The following is a 17,438-nucleotide window of genomic DNA, read 5'->3' as shown; positions in this document are numbered from 1 at the left end:
GGGAATTCTAGGGGAGTGGATTTGAAATTTTCCGCCCTGCGGATCACTTTTAAACTGCTGCAGACCACTGAAACACGCCCCCCCCCCCGCCGCCCCCTATCTGGCCTGCCATAATCATTATCATCACCAAAAAGGGTCTAAAAAGGTGCCAGGGGAAAACTGTAATGAAATGCCATCCTTTGGTATAAAATAATCAAACAGCGAAGAAAGTGTATCAGTGAAAATACACACATGCAACTCCTTATTGTGCTAGAATATTAATCTAACATTAATACCTAAAATGTTATGTGAAACTTCATTTAGAGACTGTGACAATTCACGGTCAATCTATTTATCAGTCAAGGATATTGCATATGCCAAACACTGCAGAAGCTCAGAAACATATGGGAGAGTTTCTGAGACTTTCAAATGTTCATATATATGAAGCATACCATATTTTTATATTCTACGTGTTAGAATGGCGTCATTTTTTGCAGATTGTATCAGCCAAGATAAATAATAACTGATTTTATGTCTATTTATGGTGCAACCTGATGCATGTCTGCTCAGAACCCCATTAAGGAAGTGCTTATAATAGTAAAGGACCCAGTGCACGCCATCGGGAATGCCCTTTAATTACATGCTATTCATTGAAATAGCTTTTTATATCTTTGTTTCCAAGAGATGAGTCTGCAGTTCTTTATGCACTTTTCTCAATCTATGCAAGAAATATATTATTCTCTTGGAAACTATTCCAAACATCTCTTCTTCTTCTTCTTCTTCTTCTTTTAGCATAGGCACCTAGTTGACTACGCAAATTAACACAGGTTCTTCATCCTTACCTGTCAATGGAGCTCTATTTGCAGTTATTAAGTGGAATTATTTTTAATGTTAGCAACAGTGTATTTGTAGAACTAAAGATTGATTATTATTTTTGTGATCCAAAATAATAATCTCACTGACAATAGCAGTGTACTTGAAGGCTTTCCCATAAGTGCTATACCAATACATCATAATAAGTTGTACTGCAGAAGGAATATACTATTTTTCTCATTTTTGATAGCATGTCATTTTTGTTTTAAAATGTCTTCTGGGAAACTCTCTCTGGAAACAAAATTTGGAATAGTGAAGGTTTTTAAGTAAATGCTCTCCCAAATCAGCTTATTCCTGGCAGAGAGACAGAAATGGAAAATGAAGCATTTCATTAAAGTAAAAGTCTCTTTACTATTAATATACAAATGGTGAAGAGTGACAAATAATTGATATAACTGTAATCCATACTTTCAATATCTTTCATAAATACAAAACTTCAGCATTGCAGTATCTTTTTTTTTTACAGTTTAGAATATATATATACAGCATTTCATAGGGACATAAAATTCTGAAACGATGAACAAACGCACCCCAGTTGCAGGTAACGCAACAGTACAGTAAGTGGATCAGATGGCAGATACCATATGGAATGTTGAAACAAAAGAAATGTTGATGAACAAAAACTGTTAAGTCTTAATTTTACTGTACACAGAATCCAAAATACCTACTAAATGTTCATTTTTTTGCAGGATAACTATCCTTGTCAAAGTAGGCTATATATCTGGAGGCTTAAAATGCTCTGTCTCTTTTTTATTATCCACTTATGTACATTCAGAGGCTGTTGTGATGATGGCAACTGAATTAAATTGCATGATTAAGGAAGTAACTCAAAGGTCCAAGGGGAGGGTAGCAGGTGGCTGCAGGGTGCAGTGATTCCCAATCTACATGGATTGGGTAAGTCCTGCCATTGAAGGCTCCTCATGGCAGTGGCAGAAAGGAACCCTGCTGTTGCTCCTCTGCATTCAGACTTCCAATAGCAGTGGAGGGTGAAAAGGAGTATGCTGTGAACATGTCGGGGGGACTGAGGGAAGTCTTAGAACAGCAAGATCCAAATCCCTCCTATGCCCCTGAAGAAGGAAATGAATATTAAAAACTGACTACAGAAAAATAGCAAAAAAAGCCATTCCCCTGACCTTCTGCCGTGTACACACAACATGGCAGGGCTTAGGATATGATGGGTAGTCTTCCACAGACTACTCCCTGCCTCCACCTAGGATTGTTCTGCCTGAGATCTCTTTCTGAGAACAAGTCTCCTTACAGTTTCCATTCAAAACAAGCATAGGTTTTTATGTTATTGTCCACCTATTTGTCGCTCTCTGTTGGCTGCACCACTACTTGCTTCATGAGACCTGTTGCTATCCTATCCTTTCCCCCATCTTTTCTTGTTTTGGTCATCTCTCTTTTTACTGCCCTACTGCGATCACATGGAATCAATGGGGCTTCACATTGATAAACTTCAATTGTTTTGTGCCCATCCACACCACACAACCCAGGACAGGTCTACAAGAAAATCTTAAATACAAGCAGAACGGAAATCACAATGCCTTTTTAAAGAGAATTTTTAACTAACAAACTGTAATTGGCCCAAAGACAGCTCTGAAGCTTCCCAGCTGCATCAGTAAATTGATCAGGTCTTCAAAATCTAAATGCAGGTTACATTTATACATGAATGGTGGAAATGTTGCAAATTCTGTGGCCAGAAGTCGCTCTATCTGGTGAGTGTAATATTACATAGCAATGAAGTTTTCGTGTGTAAAAGAATCATCTCACGCGTGGCTACTGACCAGGGTTCTGAAAAAGAAGCATATCTAACTGAATTCCTAAACAGATTCAGGGGACCATTGCAGTAATTTTGTCAAAGATACTAAGTTTTCCTTATAAGACTAGCAGCCAGTGATTTTAACTGATGCTTTGACCTGATGTCCACTCCCTGCATAGAAATGATTGAACTGCATGCTGCAATAAGGGTTCTTGGTCAATAATTTATTGTGACAATGCAAGCAGAGGCAGTGAATTCAATACGAGCTTCGGCAACACTCCTAATAGTTTTATGATCCACTGAAAACTGAGGGATAGTATGTTGCAGATCCTCCCCCCACACACACCTTTTTAGGAAAAAAAGAGAACAGAATTAAATGTTAAGAGTTAGGAATATTAACACAGAAGGCTATGTATTGATAAGATTGCTCTAATAAGCCTTTGCTAAGATGATTTAGTTAAATAAGGCAATAATTGAAATGGGGCTTTTGTTTCTCTCATTGCTTTTGTGGGAGATAGCAGTCTGTTTTGTTTTAATCTTCTTCAAAAGAGCTCTCATTCTCTCTCCTTTAAAGGAAAGTTGAAGACAGACATCTGAAAACCCATAACTACATTTAGCAACATAATGAACAAATCCAAACAAAATGGCTACTTTGCCAGTCTTAGGTGGGTTTGGGTTTTTCATGGTGCCACTGAATAACATGATGGCCCAGGTGTATTTCCATATGCAAGAACGTAAGCAAGTCTGAGGCTCTGTATTCAATGAAACTAGGGATCTATAGATACATGACTGGAGGGGGGTGTTGTTTTTTGCTTGACTAAAACAGAGTGACATCCTACCCACTCTGTTACTTACCGTGCTAAGCAACAGGGGAAAATGACTCACAGTTTGGCACTTAAATGAACTTATTTCACAATCATTAGTAAAATAATTGATTTCTAATACACAGTTCAAGGCTTGGCAATATTTAGTGGGATTTGTCATATGATTACATATTGTCTGTCTCAGTAATTGTTTTATTGTGGACTATTGCTGTATATTTCTGTAGATAGAAACTAGACCTCTCACACACCTTTGAGCTGCTTATGAAGGACAGTTACAATCTTGCATCATCCTACAAGGTGGTATTTGTTTATTATTATTGATCTAGCTCTTGAGTTGCCAGATATTCCTATATACTAATAGAAAATTCATTCTCTGAGTGTCAGTCCAAGAAGGAGGTAGGTGGTGGGCAGGGCGGGATTAATGGAGGAAGGAGAAAGTTACATACCATCTCATTGATGACTGAGGAATGAATGCTGGCAATTGGGGGAAGGATGGAAAACTTGGGGACGGGGTGAGTATCCTAGAAAGGGGCACTCTCCACACCACAATATTTCAAATGTTTCAAAAGGAGAAGTTGGAACAATAGGTTCTAGTTGATAGAAAGCTATAGCACTGGTATGTGCTATAAAATAAAGCATTAAATATGAAATTAACTACAGTCATTTTGTAGTTGATTTTCACATGTATTGCATTGTTCTGAAATTTAAGAGAATGCCCTATTTAACTGTTAATTGTGGAATTCTATCATGTTGATTTCATTATGCTATTTTTGTATTCAGTGTTTGAAGATAGGTTGCAAAGATGTTGTCAATCACCTGGAGATTTATTTATTTTTTTGGTAAAACATGAACACTATATAAACTGTCTAAATAAAGCAAAAAGTATTCAAAGTAGTTTAGAAAACCTAGATTTCTCTTCAAATAAAGAAAAAACTGGCTCTGACATATGGCACCACATTATTAGACTGTAGGACCATTAATATTTAAGCAGTTCTAGCATGATGACACAGGAAACCAGTAAACATGTTATGAAAATTTCTAATCAAATATATATATATTTATACCCATTCCATATATTTCAATAGTGTATGCCAGAGAAGGTGAATGCTTTATCAGGCCATTAGTGGATGGAAACCTTGGGCACAGCAGTGCAGACCTATCATACCATGAGCCCTTGCTGGGAGCTGCAAGAATCGTCAGGACATGGAGGTGGGTAGCACTTCCATATCTCTGCCCAACATATCTCTGCACCCCTCCCATAACAACTTCAGCCTTTTGCTCCCTTGTTTGCCACTCAACAACAGCAGTTGCATAATGCATTCTGCCCATGCAGGACTACTGTTCCATATATTTATTAACAGCAAAGATTTAAGGGCGACCTGGGAGCCAAATTAACATACTGCAGCTGATGGCAATTTTACCAAGGGTCAAAAAAAAAAGCACAGTTTTTTCTTTGTTATTTTATTTCAATAGCAAGTTACACATCTGTAGAGGCCAACCAAAATTTAACTATTGAAGGTTGTGATCCACAAATTGTTTTATTGCCATCACAGCTATCCAGTACAACAAGGCATGCCTAGGGTTTGGAGACTGCAGTTCAACATTCTATTTTTATTTGGATTTAAATGCATCTTAAGGTTGTCTGCTTAGTTCATTCCCAAGCTAGGGAAGATATTGCTGGGGGAAATTATGTATAGAATTCTATGAGAACAGAAACAGCATTTTAAAAATCAACTGGTTTCTTGGATATATTTTCCTCTATTGTTTAAATGCAGCTCACTCAACCTCAGTCTTATCTTTCTTATCACCTATCATTTGACATTCCTCCTAAGACCCACATTTTCCATTGCTTTTATTTTATTTTTGTGTAGTTGGTTTATTAAATTGGTGGTGGAAGTGAAAATTACACAGGGCATGGCCAAGCCTTGAGAAGTTTTTTGGATCTTGGGTTTGAGTTTACGTGAATAACTTTTAAAATATATATTAGAACAAATATGATTATTGTTGTAGTAAACGAATGAAAGCTGAAATGTGCATATTATGTTTCTTTATAAATACATTGAGGCAACTCAGTTGAGCTTGTATTTATTGTTGTAAGACTTGCTTTGAAGCTGAGTGCTATGGTCATAAGTCAGGATTCTTATTTTCACAACAAAATAAGTTTCGACATTTTTAGCTTACACATGATCTTCCAAACATAAATACAAAGTATCTGAAGCACTGAAATTTCTGTGGACTTTTGATAGTTAGGATGTGATCAATGTCTTCATCAAAATAGTTCACAACTTTTGTTAAAATCTGTACATCAAACCTACAAACCCTTCATTGTCTGGTGTGAAGTGCAGGGTTAACAGCATAAGGAGGTTGTCTACTCTGTGTCAAAGACCAGCTGCAGTCAAGTCACTATTTAGCTTTGCCAGCCACATATATCTAATTTCTAATGGAGCCTAATATTATATCTATATATATATAATTTGTTTATATATATATTCTTTTAAAGGCAACCAAAATCTTTTAAAATTTCAAGTACAAACAAATATAAATGTATATGGCACTTTCTCTCAGGGTTTAATTTCCATTGTAAGTGGTACGGCTGTCAGGTGTACAGTCTGTGGCTAAGGGGGTTTCTTGAATTTTTATAAATAGATTTCTTCAGTGATAAAATAAATTACAATATTTATATTGGCTGATTTGCCAAACTGAGACCACGGGACTGATGTCATCCAGGACTACAGACTAAAACTATTGAAATAAAGTGAAAACGGACAGTCAACAGAAGTCATTTGAACTACTTCTGAGAATTATTCCATCTTAAGTTGCCCAAGAAACTAAGGTCAGCTGTAAAGTTTTGGTCACAGATTTATTTGAATCCAAATGCCTTTTATTCCCCTCTAGACAGCTGTAGTTGTTGTATTATGCTTTGCTATCATCTTCTTTTGACTGGATGATGTCATTAGAAACTTTGATTTCTATAGTATCTGAATTTAAAACTTCTTTTCCATTTTCTTCCTTTAATGGCAGTTTCCTGTGAGAAAGTAAGGAAAAACCAAAATATTAAATTGTAAATTCATGGGTGATTTTTTTTTTTTTGGGGGGGGGGGGTTAGGTCATTTTCTCTTATTCAGATTTTGTTGAGAGTACTACACCGCTGCAGTGGCAAATCTTTAAGTTTCTCTATGCGCCTCTTCCTCTCCACCCCACCTTCCATCACTGTTAACAATGTGCAACACTGCCCCCAAAAAATTGTTCATGCAATTGCATCAAGTTTCATTTTGTGAAGTATTTTACTGATGCCCATGTGTTGTCTTTCATGCTCCATAGAAGCTTTTCTTCTAGTAGAAATGGGTTTAATTGTGTTTTTAACATTGTTGTAAATCACTTGGAAATTTTCCCATAAAAAGTGATTAACAAATCTAAGAAATACTACTACTAGCAGGCAGGGTCCCCCAATCCAGATTGGGAATGGGGGGCATCAATTTAAAGCTTCTCCTTCTCTCTCCAGGGTGCCAAACCAGATCAAGCATTCCCACACCTGCCATTTACATTTGATTGATTTCAAAGGGATGTCCATTTAACCAGCTACATTTGGATTGGGACAAATATTTTCAAGAACAAGCAGTTGCTAGAAAATATGTATTATATGATGGAAGGAGCATCAAGATGATATGTTGTAAGGTACACTAAGATTACTTTGCCCCATAGTTCTGGGAGGAAAGTTGTTGATGTTAGTGCACAACCTACAGCTTATACACTATGGAGATGGTAGTGTGATCTAGACCTAGGTCACAGACCCACTTACATTGGTTCAGCCATGAGTCATCCCTTCTGCTAATTCAGTTCTCAGTAGCAGGCAACACAAGGCAGCTACCCTGACCTTTTTAGCTAGCAGCTATTATTCGTAGAGAATGCTAATTCTGTAACGCAGCAGACTATAGTTGGGACTTTCCTGTTGATGTCAAAAATTGCAGTGCTCCAGAGGCAGGGGGCAAGGCAGCGAGAAACCACAGCACCTGCTTGAGCTAGTTTCTGATGCTCAGCACTGAGCTGAGGGTCAACCACAGAGTTCCTGTTTGATAGCCCCAATTTATAACAATTAGAACATCAGTCTGCTGCAACTAAAGTGTAGGTTGATTAATAGGAAGAAACACAAAGCTTGAGAGAAACACGTCCATAGGAGGACCGCACCAGGCTGCCAACTTGAGTAAACTAGGGTGGGGCAGGTAAACCCTGCTCCATATAATCAATCAAATGACATGGTGCATGCACACCATTTGAAGGGCAATTCCCATCAACTTAGGGGGTGGTCCCCTCAAATATTTTATTGGGAGGGGTGTGAAGACCCCTAGCAGTTGGTTCCTGTGATGCAAACCAATCAGGAGTACAATGGGGATGGGCAGGGTACGGTAGGAAATCACATATGTGTATATAATGTGCTTTAGAACTTATGCCTCTCATCCAGTCTTGGGAGATTAATCTGCTGGACATTCACTTTTGAATATACAGGGTGTGGAGTTATTAAAATGTGGACTACATACTCTGGTTCTGTTAATGGTGTTGTTTCATTGGGTTCATTTACTGGACTTCCATCTTCATGATTGGTAATTCTTTCATCCTCTGTTCTCATTTCAACTATCGGCTCTTTTGATCCGTCTTTCCTAAAGAACATTGAAAGATTCTTAGCCTCACTTCCTTTGTGATAAAAATATGTTGCATTTTATTAATTGTCAGTATTCTGCTTTCAGAATCATGGAAGAAAAGCAAAAGGCAACTATAATTAATACTGATAAAAATATTTCAACATTTATTACATCCATCATTGTCACCTCATACATTATCATACATTTTAACCTCAAACTAATATGCAAAAATAAATGTTATATCTAAATAATAATTTGAGAGTGCCAAATTGGATTTTTCAAAAACTAACATTGAGGCTAGCAAACTATCTGATCTATTCAGCATGACAAATGATAGTAGCCATATTATAGTTTCAACTTATATAGATTAATTAATATGCTTTCCTGAATAAAAGGAGAAAAACTAATGCCTTTCTCATGGAAACTGATGGTAAGATTTTCAGAGCTGTAAGGATATGCTTGCATAGACTTGCCAATTTCATTAATGTGTTATGTTGGAAAACCCTTTTCCTTTTCATCAAAGTAGCATCAAATGTGTGGGGCGGGGGATGAAATCATTTTTGAGTGCTGCTTATATATAAGGACTTTTAACTCCCATTGCTTAAAAATATGGGAAACTGATCAGCATTTACCTAACTCTCTCACTGAAAGCCACCAACAAAACATGAATGTGCTTAATTTTGGCTGAATGGGATTCGTTATGTCTTCAGTCTCAGTACTGACTAAAAGCAGCTTTCCAGGGTTTTTAGACAATGGTCCTTCCAAGCGGTCCCTGGAGATTCCAGGGATTAAAGCTTAGATATTTTGCATGTTCTCTATCACTGAACTACAGCCCCTTCTAACACTGAAGCCTCAGCACAAATGTCTATTAAAAAAACTATTTTAAAAAATTGTAACATGCAATGTGTAATTCTGCCTTTCCTTGGCAATATGGCCCATCAATAAAAATGCATAGGAGCAGGCTGTACAGCTGCGGTCCTAAGCACATTTATTAAGGAAGCAGCATTGGGTTTTCTTAATATTGATGTGGTCAATGGTGCTACTCAGTGGTGTATGTTTGTAATTATAACCTGCATGGCAGCACATCTGTGAGCTCTTGGCAATTCAACACACCTGCAGTCTCTTAACAATTTAACTAATTAGCCGGGGGGAGTTTACTTGCTGCACCGAATGCAGCGATGTGATAGGGTAATTGATTATTTTGAAAACTTCATTTAAGCTGATCAAATGCTTTGTATGATACTGGCTGGAGTGGAGTGGTGAGAAGGGTTGTTTTGCAGCTGTTTGATTATTATTTAAAAATAAAAGATAAGCAAAGATATTGCGGGCAAGTTTTTATTCCATCGCCCCAGTCGCTGCGCTAACACAGTTGGTGAAGAAAGTCCAACAGAAAGTCCAATTGGACTGACCAGCAAGGACTGGAGCAGCATGTCTGGAGTTAAAGAACACAATTTGTGCCAGTCACCTGTCGGCACACCATTGAAATAGTGCAGTGGGCGATAAAGAAGCTGTAGTTAAATGACACAGCGAATAAGCTTTCTCAACCTTGGAGACCCAAGGTTGTTCTGTGAATGGCAGTTCGTGACAGATTCACAATTCACATATGCTTGTCCTTTGGCTAAATGTTGCGACTAATACTCACAGATATGCAGCCTTCCCCTCCTCTAGCTCTTTACTCTTCCCACTGGAGCCACTCTTCTTTCCACAGATCCTTCTGGTGATGCACATCAGCAATCCACATTGCCGTACAAAGAAGCAGCTGACATCAGTCACGACAAGGATTAATAAAAGGGCAGCTACACCCAGTCCAATGACTGCACCGAGTCCAAGTCCATTAAAAAGTGTGTCTTGAAAACAAACAAAATAGACAAAGGCAATCCGGTTAATCTACTGTGATGCATTCACAAAGTGGAGAGCTTATATGTCTTGATGGCAGGCCTACTTTTGCACATTAAAGGCCTTAAAGTACTTGAGACTTTTCTAGCAAAACAATTTTCTTCTACTGCAATGCAGTATGCATTGTGCCTGCTGGCTTTAAAGCGTGGTAGTTACATGCAAACTAGGAAGAGTGTTTTGTCAGGTAATTTAGCTACAGAATTCAATGGCTGATCATGTACTTTGGAGATAATCAAACATTATAGCTCAAAAGGGGTGTTATTTTTAGAACATGCATTATTTGATTGATGGTTTGTCAGATCCCATCATTCCACTGTTGAATGAAACAGAAAGGTTATATGTAAATACTTTTTTAAATGCTACGGTTAGTACAAATAGACACTTTTCAAAGTTAATTGTGCAGCTATTAGTTCACACTTGATGAACTCCAAATATATTTTTGTACTTATTCCAGTGTAAACACACAGAACTTCATTAAGTTTACTCTGGAGTTGAAGCAGAATAAAAATTGGTTGAAAATGTTTATCCAGACTACACGTCCATACAATAGGCCTTTGGCAGAAAAAAATCATTTGGGAGGGATAGGGGACCTTATCTGAAGGTAATAAATAAATATACAAATGTAGTTTTAAAACTATTAATTTCAAAATTCAACACTTTCAATCTTTATTCAAGTAAATTATTTTACATAACTTTCCTATCCCACCCAAGTGCATTATAGTAGACAGAGATCATCTAAGCCTACAAAACAAAATATTGAATTGCAGAATTGCATGTGACTGGCTGGTTGTGTCACGCCTTTGCAGCTCTAGCAAGACCTGGCATATTAGAAACATAGGCAGCTGTGTTGCCTTGTATCACAGCATTGGTCCATCTAGCTCGCAACTGTCTACACTTGTGATGGGGAATCTGTGGCTGGACTCCACCACCTATCACCCTTGAACATTGGCCATGCTGACACTGAAAGGGATCCAACTTCATGTGGAAGGCCACAGCTTTTCATCTCTAGTGTACACTGACCACCAGCGGCTGGAGATGTTGGGATTTAACGGGAACCTTTTCCCGTGTGCTTTGCTACTGAGTTACAATCCTGACATCTCCTTAGCAACAGTAACAGCACCGCCCTCTTTTCTGCAGTAGCAATAGCTCTGATATCTGTGTTCCAAGATATAGCTGGGCCTTGAATGTCAAGAAATGCCAGGGTGGGCTGTTGTCATATGGCCTTTACTCAGCCCTTAGTAAGAATGGACATGGATAGTGGTGGTGAAGAACAGAGAATTGACAGATATACATATACATTAATAAAATTTGTGTTTTGTTATATCTCATCTTTTTCTGTTCTATTTGTTAAGCGCTTGAAGCTGGAAAGTTGACTGCTATATTCTAGACATCAAATAGCAAGTATGATCTGAAAGCCTTATATAGACCAGAGCCCCAATACATGCAGCACTATTAAAACAAATTTCAAATAGTGCAAATCTATTACTACCAAAAAGGATGCTGACACAACTAGAAAGGAAAAAAGTAGGACTAGTAATTAAGAGTGGGAGTGGAGCATGTGCTCTTGTACTTAGGAGAAACTAAGCCTGAGGTCGGGCCCTGCCATTGGGAAGTGGCTACAGATTATGAGTTTGGCTGGATCAGTTGCAGATATGTAGACATGAAATTCTGTGAGGTTAGGGGGGAGACCTCTGGATATGAGGGAAATATAAATTCCTGATTATAGAGAGGCTTCAGAGAGTGTTTAGTTTAACATATTTAAAAGGCCTCTTCAGATCTTCACACTGAGGTCTGAAATGGAGCCAGCATGCACAAAGGGAAGCTGGCGGGGAGGGGCAGGGTTTCCATGCGTGCCCCTTTCCCCCTCCCCAGTTGAAGCCCTCAGATGTCTACTCAAATTCCTGAAATAGGGCTTACACTAATTTAAATTGTTCATCCACTGAAAGCTTTGCACAGGCAAAAACGGTAACAATGCCGTAAGTAGATCTTCTATGTGTAGAACAATGTATTTGCAATGTATCATCTAACATTAGAGAGGCTGTTGTTTTTGTTTTTGCAGTGCATGAGAAATCTAGCTTGATAAAAACAGTCTTGCCTTCTGAATCCATGCTGAAGCAAAGAGAGCGCAAGCCTTTTCACCTTCACCCAATTCTTGTTTTCTATTTAACCCCTACAGCTGCAAGGCCCTCTGCATACATCATGCTAGCATACTCAATGGTTACCCTGGGATATAGGTTGCTGGTGTGTTAATAGTGGATATATCTATGCACCATGCACTACAAGAAGATCAAAGCTATCCATTCTGAAGGAAATCAGCCCTGAGTGCTCACTGGAAGGACAGATCCTGAAGCTGAGGCTCCAATACTTTAGCCATCTCATGAGAAGAGAAGACTTCATGGAAAAGACCCTGATGTTGGGAAAGATGGAGGGCACAAGGAGAAGGGGACGACAGAGGACGAGATGGTTGGACAGTGTTCTCAAAGCTACCAGCATGAGTTTGACCAAACTGCGAGAGGCAGTGGAAGACAGGAGTGCCTGGCATGCTCTGGTCCATGGGGTCACAAAGAGTTGGACACAAATAAATGACTAAACAACATCTATGCACCAACCTCTTCACAACTGTAGCTGGGCCATGTGAAAGTTTGAACGTTTACTGTTTTGTCATACATTGCATTTCACAAATACGGGAAATGGAACTTAGTGATTAGAGGCTACTGGACACCCCAATTCTTTTAGCAGCAGCAATAATAAATAATCTCTTTAATATGAGATTGTGTAGGTCGTGTTTGGTGAATTGTACATCATAATCCCAGAGAATCGCCTTTGGTTGAATTGTCCCACAATTGTCCCACAATGCTGCATGTAGAAAAATTCAAAGTAACCTTGGGAGGTCCTGCTTAGGCCAAATATCTGAAGAAATATTGAGGCAAGAAATGAAAATCTAGGGGGAAATGATCAGGCCAGTAATGCTGCACTTTACTTATTTATTATCCCTCCAGGCTCAGTCATTGATTATATGACTCATAAGACAGTTTAGAGGAGTTTAATGAAATTAGGACAATTTTCTTTCTTTCTTTATGTATAACATAGGAGCAGTGAGGCACCACAGCCAAGATAACGACTGGGGACTATTATAAACATATAGAATAATTCTGCAATACCAGGACACTGTTCACTGGCTTATATGCAATTTCAGAAGGTCTAAGGGCAATAGTCACAAATTTTGATTAATGATTCTGACTGCCTCACTAATTAGAATGGCTACTTTTGCATCCCATTTCAGATTACTGGGTAACCTAACCCCAGTTTGAACTGCTGTCCCTAATTCAAAAGAAAATAGTTTGTCAATCTTATCTTTTGTTGGTGAAATTCATCCAAGCTTTCTTACAAATTTATTTATTAGCTAATTATTTTTAATGCCCTTTATCAGCTATGATCCCAGGGTGATAATCTAAAACCAATACAGAATGCAACCATAATACAATGCAGCAAGAGGACAACCTTCGGCTTAGTAAGCATGTTACAAAAAGCCAAACCATGGCTTAGTGTAAACAAACATGCACATGGCTGACTCACTCCATGAATGCTGCTGCTGATGTGCAGCTCTGAGCTAAGCCCTGTGGTGCTTGATCTGCAATGATAGATTCACATATGCTATAGTCATATGTTGGTGAACATTAATGTGTTCAGCAGCTCTGGGTATAATAGATAAATTCTTCGTTGATGTAATTTACCGCTGCATTTATGTGTAATTTCCATACAAGTGAGCTGAATTTACATGGATTTCACTTCAAAATCTGAATGAAATGGCCTTTAGGTATGTTCTCCACCCCCACTTTCTAGCCTGTCTCTCAGAATTGCCTTGGGTTAAAACGGAAATCATGCCAAACCCCAAGTTTCCCCTACAAACACTACGTCACATCTCACACTATCAGCAAAAATGGCTTTGTCCCTTTCTCCCTGTGGGAGAATTTTGTGGACAGAGCTCTGCCCACCAATAAATCTAAAGCCTACCAGCTTTTCTTTCAATGCTGATGGATTTCAGGCAGCGAGCTTAACATTACTGTTAGGCTTTTCTTTCTGTGCAAATGCTTATTGTTTTGTACGGAACTGAGTCACAAGATTAGCTTAGGATAAATCCTGTATAAGCAGAGAGGTGCAGAGGCTGCAAGGCATTGATTGTATCCAACAATCCATGAGTGGCATTCTGCTTGCTCAGTAGATCTTCCTCTTCTCCCATCCCTTCAAAGAAAGCCTGCTTCAGAAGGTCCCCAAACCCTCTACAGAAGATTCTGAGGGTGCATAATAAGGGGGCTTCTGGAGATAGGGAAAGAGAGGAGAAATTTCCATTGCATAAGTGGGAGCCTGCTACATGAGGGTGGCAGCATTGGAAAAAACCCTAAATTTGTGCATCCCTAGTGTGCAAGTCTGGCAGGTAGAATCCTCCCACTACATAAATGGGTGAACAAGACATGATTAAGTAATGCTATCCATTACAACTATGGTCTGATCATGTGCTTTCAACTCACTCTTTGGTGAGTTCCTAAAACTATAAAGCCCCATTTAATCATTTTGCTCCTGCTGAGAATAGCACATCCCTTTATTCTTTCACTTTAAGTTCTTGGGGTTTTTTATTATGTGATGTTTTAATTTATTAATTAATTGAGTGGAGCAATTAATAGTTCTAATCCCATTAGCAACAGAACTGATTAGAATTTCATGGTTGAAGGAGACAAGAAGTGATCTGATTCACGAAGGGATATAAGCAAGAAAGGAGACAACCTCAACAGGTGCTAAACTTAATTAGCCTAAGAAGCAGCACAACAAACATTATCTTCAAGTTGCCCCTAATGAGCAGTTGATATCCAAAATGCATTGAGATGCATTTCTTCATGTTACATTGCTTCATGACACTTGCAGAGATTATTTCCTCTCGTTTCTTTATTGCCCCCCCTAATCCACCAAAGAAACTCACATACAAGCTTCTGCATTGGGTCTGTTCTTTGGGATGCAACCCCTTAATTACAACAAATAGCTGGGGAAGGGAGAAGTCCTTACTTCCAGCCCTCTTGGAAATCCTGATCACATAATTGGAGACAGATTCTGAGCACCCAACTCTCAACTAAAGATGTCCAGTGTGCAAAAAGCAAAATAAACCAAAGCAGACTATTTTCCCATAAAAAAGCCTCAGATTTTTATTTTTCTCTCCCCCTAAGGGGGGAATAGCAACTTTGTAGAATTTTCTCCACCACTTTCTTGTGGTGATCACCATGATAGAGCTTGAGCTACTGTTACATAAATTGCTACAGAGAAAATGAAAGCCTTTGCAGAAAGCAGAATAAGGAGAGATGGTTTTGCAAAGGAATGCAGTTATGAAGCAAACATACATCAAATTGTAAAGAAAGGAAATAAAATATTGAATTTTATGGGCAACACTGTGTAATGAAAATCTCAATTCTCAATTGATCACATATTTTCATACTTAATTCTAGTGAATTGAGTGTCGGCAATTGGCAATTGAGAATTCAACATTTTGCAAGGTAGTCACAGATTTTAAAATAGTGGGCTGTATAAAAATTGCTAATTTGGATCCTGTGTTTATTTTGATTGACATTTGTCAAAAATGTACTGGTTCCACAATTCTATCGCTTTCAAATATGAATAGCTTTTCATAAATGAAAATATCTTTATCTATGGTCCTGTCAAGTTAACTATAAAATTTTTTTGCCATCACTACACCAGGTTCAATAAGAGTTTCTCAAAAACTTTTGAATGTGTTATCACTCCCAACCCTTTTAATTACAAATATGTTAACTATGACAGAGTGCTTTGTTCTGAAAATATTCCATCAAAGCCGAATCAGACAAATGAGATGACATGTGAAAATTAGTATTAGCAGGTAGTACCCATCAATATATAGCAGAGGTAGCCAACATGGCTCCTTCTATATGTAATTAGAATAAAACTTCCAACATCTCTGATCATTGGCCATGCTGGTGAGGCTGATGGGAGTTCTAATAACATTTGTAGGACACCACAAAGCTGTATTTTAAAGTACAGCATTTTGAAAATGATTCTGACTACCTGTGGTTGCAGGAAACTAGCTGCATGTGACAACTTGGGGCTCAGATGGGCAGTGCATCCAACCAGTTCAATACTTCAGGAAGCCACGTAAATTATGTGGACCACTCATTACCTGCACTGGTCTATTCTTCTTAGAAAAAAAGGGCCTTAATGTAATCTGTTGTAATATTTACCTGCATGGGAATAAAGGATTGTATCCAATGCTAGTATTACTCAGAATAAGCTCACTGAAATGCATTTGTTAGTGGTGTTCAATAGTTTGAATGTGTCTACTCTGAGTCGAACTAGCATTGCCTACAGCCCATAATTACTAATTTTAAAAGATGCTGAAATCACCGTGACATTCGTTTCAAATGATGGTTCAGTAAATGGGAATGGAATACAAACAATATTTCTTACTGGTCCCAGTTTATTTCAATTTGAAATAGTAGATATCGAAGACCAAGCTTTGGAAGGTGAAAGTATTACCAACAAAATCTCAGGATGGTGAATGTACTGTATTTTTTGCTCTATAAGACTCACTTTTTCCCTCCTAAAAAGTAAGGGGAAATGTGTGTGCATCTTATGGAGCGAATGCATGCTGTGCAGCTATCCCAGAAGCCAGAACAGCAAGAGGGATCGCTGCTTTAGCTGCGCAGCGATCCCTCTTGCTGTTCTGACTTCTGGGATTCAGAATATTTTTTTTTCTTGTTTTCCTCCTCCAAAAACTAGGTGTGTCTTATGGTCTGGTGCATCTTATAGAGCGAAAAATACGGTATATAGATTGTCAGACACTGTGCCCTCCTTGGATTACAAGTAGGATTTTCTTTTTTTAATATGATTAATCAGAGTAAAAATTAATTAAACAGTTGCTAAGAGCTATTCCTCATGTGTTATTTTCCTCTGCACATCTTTATGTTGGAATCAGAATAGGAAAAGGGAATCTTCACCCTTGGGATTGTTCCCAGGCCACACCCTCTCTCCCTAGACCATGTCCCTGCTCTGTGCCTTCCTTGGGTTGTTTTGTTTTAACTCTGAAAATGCATCTTGATTTCCTATATGCAGGATGGGAAAATGTCTATGTGGAGAGAGGGCCCCTGTCTTTTACGTGGCTGCTGTAGTCTACCAAGGGCACTTTTGTTTCTGGCCCTGCCCACAGCTGACATGCAGTCCCCATAAGTTCCCTTGTGAAAAAATGTGATTCTTGGACTGAAAGGTATGGAATCTTACTGGAGGAGACCACATGCTGATCACCCCCACTCCCATGATGCTTTAAGGCAGGTCTCTGACTTAAGACGGAACAGGTATACACAAGTTTAATAAGGAAGCAGGCACTTGTGCAGCTATTTTGAAAAATGCTACCAAAACCACAGGCCTGAAATTCTTATGTTGCATGGCATAGCACCT

The 17,438-nt window shown here is 38.5% G+C and overlaps 1 protein-coding gene across 1 annotated transcript in view; it reads right to left on the bottom strand.

Moving 5' to 3' along the window:
- Window positions 1–1,178: 1,178 nt before the first annotated feature.
- The window catches only part of NCAM2 (neural cell adhesion molecule 2), a 193,650-nt gene continuing 177,390 nt past the window's right edge, over window positions 1,179–17,438 (bottom strand). Inside the window, exons 16-18 of the mRNA XM_083439233.1 lie at window positions 9,715–9,919; window positions 7,971–8,090; window positions 1,179–6,460 (exon numbers count right to left, since the gene is read on the bottom strand). Of these exons, the coding sequence (XP_083295359.1) occupies window positions 6,349–6,460; window positions 7,971–8,090; window positions 9,715–9,919 (437 nt within the window). The 3' untranslated portion in view covers window positions 1,179–6,348. The remainder of the gene's footprint in view (window positions 6,461–7,970; window positions 8,091–9,714; window positions 9,920–17,438) is intronic.

This window comes from Podarcis tiliguerta (genome assembly GCF_965153285.1).
Source record: "Podarcis tiliguerta genome assembly, chromosome: 4".
In the NCBI taxonomy this organism is placed as follows: domain Eukaryota; kingdom Metazoa; phylum Chordata; class Lepidosauria; order Squamata; family Lacertidae; genus Podarcis; species Podarcis tiliguerta.
This window is presented reverse-complemented; position numbering and strand designations above follow the sequence as displayed.